At 37.4% G+C, this 7,299-nt stretch overlaps 1 protein-coding gene across 1 annotated transcript; it reads left to right on the top strand.

Annotated features, from left to right (window-relative positions):
* Window positions 1–1,869: 1,869 nt before the first annotated feature.
* Window positions 1,870–6,995, top strand: nit2 (nitrilase family, member 2). Its single transcript, XM_044014912.1, has 10 exons — window positions 1,870–1,965; window positions 2,101–2,219; window positions 3,134–3,254; window positions 3,351–3,439; window positions 3,950–4,043; window positions 4,124–4,198; window positions 4,273–4,351; window positions 5,098–5,196; window positions 5,718–5,773; window positions 6,390–6,995. The coding sequence occupies exons 1-10, from the start codon at window positions 1,938–1,940 to the stop codon at window positions 6,491–6,493; spliced, it is 864 nt and encodes a 287-aa protein (XP_043870847.1). The 5' UTR covers window positions 1,870–1,937; the 3' UTR covers window positions 6,494–6,995.
* Window positions 6,996–7,299: the final 304 nt, after the last annotated feature.

The following is a 7,299-nucleotide window of genomic DNA, read 5'->3' as shown; positions in this document are numbered from 1 at the left end:
ACACTGCTGCTTTAAAGAGATAGTTCAGGGTTTTTAGAATGTGTTTGAGAATCAGTCTGAGACATGGAGACGATAAACAGATTTTACTCACTAAACAAAAGAATCTACGTCACATTTTCATGTCTTTATCTCACTGTCAGACAGACTTTTCCAACAGCAAACTGAAGTTTGTAAACCACTCACTCTCCCACACCAAAGTCCATAGAGAAACTGCTGGTCTACTGCTGCCTCGTGTGGTCACATTGTGTCACTGAGGTCAATCTGAACGAACGATTTGAAATGCAGAATTCAGAAATGATTCCCAGCAGCAGGGGGCGCTCTCAGCATGAGTCCCTCATATAAACGCACTTAAAAAAAAAAGCCTGGACTGTCACTTTAAGTGTCTTTTTGACTTTTCTTTGCTTTATTTTTTGCTAACTTTGCGTTGAGTGTCAGAGCCTCTAAAATGTTTCTGTCTGTTAAAAACAAGCGACACAAACAGTAAGAGTTGAAGGAGAATGTTATTGATTGGCTCCAGCTCTTCAGATCATTCCTGTGTAAAACATGCACTTGTGTTGTACTAAGTACTATGGTGAAAACTTCTTCTTCCTCTCAGTATTTATTGGACAGACTGGATCGTCTTTATGTCACATCACTGAACGACGACGTCACCCACTAGTTTGAAATGTCTCTCATGTTTTTTGCACCTTAAAACCGTAACTGCTATTATTTTCTATTATAATGTTTCTGTTTTTAATAAATGGAGATTATTGGACTGCACTGGTGGACTCATTCATGCGCTCTTATTTCACAGGTGTTTGAATTCAGTGCTGTTCTAGAGGTTTTTGTTTGTTTTCTTAGGGATGTAAAGATGACAACGTGAATATTCACACTGAATATGTACAAAAAGAAATCAAAAACTATCGGAAGCCTTTTTGTTATTTTAAAGCCTTTGTTTTGCTGTCATGTCAATATTCTATTTCTTTCCAGATCTAAAATCCCTCAACCGCTTTCTGAAAAAAACATGACAAGATTTTTGTTTTTCACATCTTCAGTCTCCTGATTGTCCTTGGCAGCGTGGATGACTTCACCGCCGCTCTGAAAACAGCGACCACACAGATGGGATTTCAGTTTTAGAAAACATAAAAGTGTAAAACTGCTTCATAAATTTTTTTCTCTAGCCTTTCACGGTTCACTTGAAAGGCTTCAAACTTGGCAGGTGACTTTCTCAGAACACCAGAGTGAGCGGAGACAACTTTTACGTTGTTTGGATAAATGTAAAAAGTAATAACAGAAAACAAATGTGTAGAATAAATACGGGAGTTTGAATAAAACCCAGTACGGGGTTTGTAAAAATGTGTTTAATAACTATAAAACTAGGATAAAACACTATTTTCTCCTTTTCACTTCAACCCTGAGGCAGATGCCCACTCTCAGGCCGTGTTTTTCTCTGTTTAGTTTGTGAAATATCACGTCTCTTTGTAAAGTATCTTTAGATATCATGTTGTGTGTTGAGTGATGATGAGTAATATAACTATGAGTAATTTACACAGAGAGCAGCAATGCTGCCCCCCACAGGAAAATAATTTATATCTGTGCATTTAAACTTCTTTGTAGTTTTAATTTCACAGATTTTGTTTAGCCAATGACAAGACTCCGCTCACTCCTGAAACCTGATTGGTAGTGAAACGCACACCCTCCATTATGACGTCACTGCGGCCTTAAACTTCACATTAAAGCGGCTTAACTTTATATAAGCTGTTGTTTTGTCGCAAAGTGACCTTGAATAAGAAAAGGAACCTTCGTTAAATCTAAAACGTGTTAGTTGTTATTTTATATTGTTATGTTTTGTGTTTTTACGCCGTATTGTATGGGCTCTTATTTTGAAAAGCAAACAGGTTACCGGAAGTGTCGCATGTTTGCTTCTCTGTGTACTGAAAGCAAACGCTGCTGCTCTTATGACAACGTTACCGAGAGTCATGTCCAGTAAGTCACAGCGTTATTTTTACTTTGTGTTTAAATGAACTGATTAACTGTGTCACCGCGGTGTGTGTGTGAGAGAGTTTATAACGTCCCCGGAGTGAAACACTATGTGAAGGTGTATGGTTCCGCTCCCCTCAGAGTTCCGCCTGGCTGTGGTTCAGCTGCACGTGACGAGCGTCAAAAGTGAAAACCTGAGCAGAACCCGGACTTTAGTGAAGGAGGCCGCGCAGCAGGGGAGCAAACTGGTTCTACTTCCGGTGAGGAGGAGGAGGAGGAGGGGGTCAATCTTCATTAAACTCTCATTATACGACCTCAACACTGACATCAGCTCATATTTGTTCTGTTCAAACAAGTCAACTGTGATTCTTTTAAAAGGACAGTTTAGGTTTTTAAAGTACTGACAGTGATGTGAGCGCCCCCAGCTGCTGGGAAACTCTGCTACTTTTACTGTTAATGTCACTAGTGTCTAGTTTAGCAGTAAATCAACATAGAACTGTTTAATTTCACATGTTTACATAGCTTTTTCTGACTTTTTCTCTGGAACTTTCTCAAGAAGTCACTCCCAGTTCTGACTTCCGATGGGAATGAAACGCAGCAAGAAAAAGAAAACATGGCTGCCAGAGAAGAGACAAGGAAAAATGGCTTTTAGCCACTTAATAAAATCTACGTCAGTTTAAGTCTACGATATCTATGTCACATCTTCATCTTTATCTCACTGTTAAACTGAAGTTTGTAAATCACTCACTCTCCCACACCAAAGTCCATAAAGGAAATCAGTGATTTTAACACAACACACACAGGAGATGTTGATCCACTGCTGCCTCCATCACTAAGCTCACATGTCTTATTTTGTCACTTCAGCGTTTGAAATCCAACATTCAGATTTACCCCAGTGACACAAACAACAGCAGCTCCTGTGTTCTCTCCATGTCTAACGGTGAGATAAAGACGTGAACATGTGACGTAGATGTCGTAAGACGTAAACTAGATTTTATTACACAAGTCTTTTGTTCAGTGGTTAAAACCTTTTTCTTAATGTCTCTGCCGGCAGAATCTGAGTGTGTCACAAAACAAAACCTGAACTTTCTCCTTTCATTGCACTGAGCAACTCACTGTAGTTAATGTTTAATTTAAAGACGTCTGTGTGTCTGTAAAACTGTCTTTGACGCAGGAATGTTTCAACTCTCCGTACGGAACAAATTTCTTCTCTGAGTATTCCGAGAAGATTCCAGGAGAATCCACTCGGCTGCTGTCAGAGACGGCCAAGGAGAACAAGGTGTATGTGGTGGGAGGTGAGGAGGGAACGTTCAAATAGTTCAAAAAGTTGTTAACGACGTTAACAACTTCACTGACCACACATGAGTCATGTGACTTGTTTTTCTGACCAGGATCGATTCCTGAAGAGGATGGTGGGAAGTTTTACAACAGCTGCACCGTGTTTGGACCTGATGGAGAGATGATTCTGAAACACAGAAAGGTTTGGTGCACAACTGCAACCCATAATCAATCATTAAATTAATCAGTTAAGTTATAGTTTAAATAAGATTTTCTGATATTTCAGCTTCTTAAATGTGAATATTTTCTGGTTTCTTTGCTCCATAAAACAAAGAAATCATTCAAAGTCAATGATTTTAGTTTGAGAACATTTAGGTTTGAAAAACACTGATCAACATTTTCTGACATTTTCTGAACCAAAAAACTCAGTTTCGGTCTTAGATTTCTGCATCGTTATGATTTAAATTAAGATGAGATGCCAAAAATTTGATTAAAATAACATTAGTCGGACATTGAAGTATCAATATTAATATATTCAATTTTTATCATTTGACAAATATTAAATGACTTTCTGTTTTTTGTCAAAATGACATTTTGAAAATGAATGTTTTGAATTGAGAAAACAGATCTTTATCTTTTATTTATTTTATTGTGTGCCAAATAAAGCAGAAAACAGGAAGCGCCGTCATCTGTTTTATTTCGATTTTTCCAGATTCATCTCTTCGACATCGACGTTCCAGGAAAGATTCGTTTCCAGGAGTCGGAGACGTTGACTCCAGGAAACACTTTGTCGATGTTTGAAACACGTCAGTGACTCCTCCTCCTTTCCTTACACCTGTAGCAGTATGACCTCTGACCCCCGTGTTTTTTTTTGGATTTCCTGTAGCATTCTGTAAAGTGGGCGTGGGCATTTGTTACGACATGAGGTTTGCAGAACTCGCTCAACTCTACGGAAGAAAAGGTGAGCGAGCGACGATTCACCATTATCACCACATCATCTCCCATCTTTTTAATCTTTGATATTGTTGTTGTTAGGCTGCCACCTGCTGGTCTATCCTGGAGCGTTCAACATGACCACGGGTCCGGCTCACTGGGAGCTGCTGCAGAGAGCCAGGTTAGCTCTACAGTCTAATCACTGCACTCTGCAGGAAGTACTCAACCATTCAGTCTCAGACCGACGATTCAGTCCCAGACCTTCTAGTCCCAGACCGACGATTCAGTCCCAGACCGACGATTTCAGTCCCAGACCCAGACCGACGATTCAGTCCCAGACCGACGATCCAGTCCCAGACCTACGATCCAGTCCCAGACTGACGATTCAGTCCCAGACCTACGATCCAGTCCCAGACCTACGATCCAGTCCCAGACCTACGATTCAGTCTCAGACATACAATTCAAACAACATTTGAAAGAAATAAAAACAATTTTTTAACAATATTTAGATTTTATGGGGGAAGAAATGTGAAGTTGAAACAAATTTTAATAAATAGATTTTTTTTTAAATACTTAAAATTTTGTGGAAAAAATATTAAAAGAAAAACAAATGACAACTAATAAATGTCAGTATCAGTTTGAGGAGAGAGGAAGAATCCAGGATGAAGGAAACAAGGATAAAAAATTGAACTTTGAACTGTAGAGGGCAGTTTTGCAATTCTTTAATTGTACGTAAACTGCTGGAAATGATGATGATTGTTATTATTATTATTATTATTATTAGGAGAAGAATTGTCAGCGTGATGCAGGACAGAAAAAAGTGAAGTGTGATTCAGTTCATCAGTTTTTAATGTTGAGTCTTTTGACGCCCTCTGCTGGTGACTTGACTCCTGTTACTCATGTTAATCTCATGTCTTTTCTTCGCAGAGCGCTCGATAACCAAGTTTACGTTGCTACGGCTTCACCCGCTAGAGACGAGACGGCTTCGTACGTGGCGTGGGGTCACAGCAGCGTCGTGAATCCATGGTAACAAACAAACAACAATAACAACAAACAAAAAACAAGGCAATCAGAGATGCCAGACTTTACCCCATTCACGCAAATATGGTCCTGTTGGCAAGTGTGGAAACACAAACAGACAGACAGACACACATATCTATCATAACAGGACAATAGTGTGACACCCAGTGGACAAATCAGGAACAACAACTGCGGAAATACAGACAGACAGAGCTACTAAAAACAAAGTCCCAACAAACCACCACAACAACAAATAAAAAACCCTGAGGCCTGTGTGTGGCGCTGTAATGCTGCTACAGAAATGCACCAGAGAAGAAGACCATGAAGACGATGAGAGGCGGAGCTAGCACATCATCGTTTTATTCAAGTCACTACATGAAAATGAAACACTGGCATTTTTGATTGTTTTTCACTCGTGGAACTTCATTTATTTACTTTAACGTGTGGTTTTTAAGTGTTAGATATGTTCAGAACACGTTCACGTCTTTATCATAAATTTGTAAACTGATGTGATTTTGTTGTTTCAGGGGTGAAGTGATGACGAAGGCCGGAGCACAAGAGACCGTTATTTATGCTGACATCGGTGAGTGACGCTGAAACATTGTAAACATCGTAAACATCGTAAACATCGTAAACATGTGTTTATGTTTACGATGTTTGTTAGGTCCACCATAAATCACACTCAGTTATGCTTGTCTTTAGTTTGAGTAGTTGTTGTTCTTATTAGAGGGGGAAAAAACTTAAAATTATGAGAACAAATCTGAATTCTAAGGTAAACAATTATGAAATCTGACATTATGTCAGAATTCTCAGAAAATTGTTAGGGATTAGGGGAAAAACTCATAATTATGAAAAACAAGTCTTAATGAGGAAAAAAATCTGAAATCTTAGATTAAATTTTGAGGGAAAAAAATCAGATTTACATTTTGAAAAAAAATCTGAATTCTGAGATTAAATTCTGAGTTAAAAGATTTGTGAAAAAGGGACTTTTAATTTTTAAATCTCTCTAAAACTTTACAGTAAAACACAAACTAGTTGATACTAATCAGAAATGATCAGAATCTTTGTAAGAGTCAAATTATGAGAACTCTGCTCAATTCTGAGGAGAAATTCCGAGATTAAATCTTTAGAAAATGAAAATGTCCAGAATTGAAGTGAGAAGTTTGCAGAAGAATCAGTTTTTATTTCTCTGTCTTCAGATCTTCAGTATTTGTCTGATGTTCGACAGCAGATTCCGATCACGTCTCAGCGTCGTCACGACATCTACGAAGTATCGTGTGTGAAGGAGACGGAGTCGAGCTGAATCATCATTGTTTCCATGACGGCGCAGCATCCGCTGATAGACGCGTTTTTTTCACTGTAAAAATTTGTGTCATGATGAAAAAATATGAAGTCAAATGTGAATTAGAAATTAGATCATTTTATATCAGCAAAAATATTGATATACTCAATATTGCAATCATTGGAAAAAAGGTTATTGTGGAGAGAAATACATTTTTATATTAAAAAATAATCTTATATAAGATGGTTCTCTTGTGGCACTTCAAACTAAACCACTAGGACTGTATGTTGTGAGTTTGAATATGATTTTACCATCATCATCATAAACCTGTGTGAGTGTGTGTGTCAGAATGTAAATAATTCATACGCAGAAGAATCAGGACCACGTGAGGAAAAAAGTAAATTAGGATTTACTTCAAATTTAATCCAATTCTAAATTCTGCGGAAAATTTTCTGAAGTCTGAGATTCCTTTGGGAGGAAAAAAAATCCAAATTCTGGGGGGAAAAAAATAAAACAATTATGAAATTATGAAACCAATTGTGGTGTTTTTTGTAATGTAAATTATATTTTGAGGGGGGGAGAAATTGTGAAATCTGAGATTACAGTTTAAGAGGTAAAATATTTCTAAATTCTGAAAAAAGTTTTAAACCATTAAGAATAAAGAAAATTAGAAAAAAAATTTTTTTAACAAAAGTTAAAACATTTACATTTTTGGGGGGAAGAAATGTAAAGTTCAAACAAATTAAAACAAATTAAAAAAAGATAAATTTGTCAAAATGAAGATGAATAAATAATTGTGATCACTAATAAATGTCAGTATCAGTTTG

The sequence above is a fragment of the Solea senegalensis genome, unplaced genomic scaffold (genome assembly GCF_019176455.1).
Source record: "Solea senegalensis isolate Sse05_10M unplaced genomic scaffold, IFAPA_SoseM_1 scf7180000012646, whole genome shotgun sequence".
NCBI classification, from domain to species: domain Eukaryota; kingdom Metazoa; phylum Chordata; class Actinopteri; order Pleuronectiformes; family Soleidae; genus Solea; species Solea senegalensis.
Note: the sequence above shows the minus strand (reverse complement) of the source record. Positions and strands in the feature narration are given on the sequence as shown.

Excerpts from the sequence above, each read along its gene's own strand:
- nit2 (XM_044014912.1), top strand. The coding sequence starts at position 1,938 with ATGACAACGTTACCGAGAGTCATGTCCA. Across the intron at positions 4,199-4,272 it reads TCAACTCTACGGAAGAAAAG|GCTGCCACCTGCTGGTCTAT; the intron begins GTGAGCGAGCGA and ends TGTTGTTGTTAG. Across the intron at positions 5,197-5,717 it reads AGCAGCGTCGTGAATCCATG|GGGTGAAGTGATGACGAAGG; the intron begins GTAACAAACAAA and ends TTGTTGTTTCAG.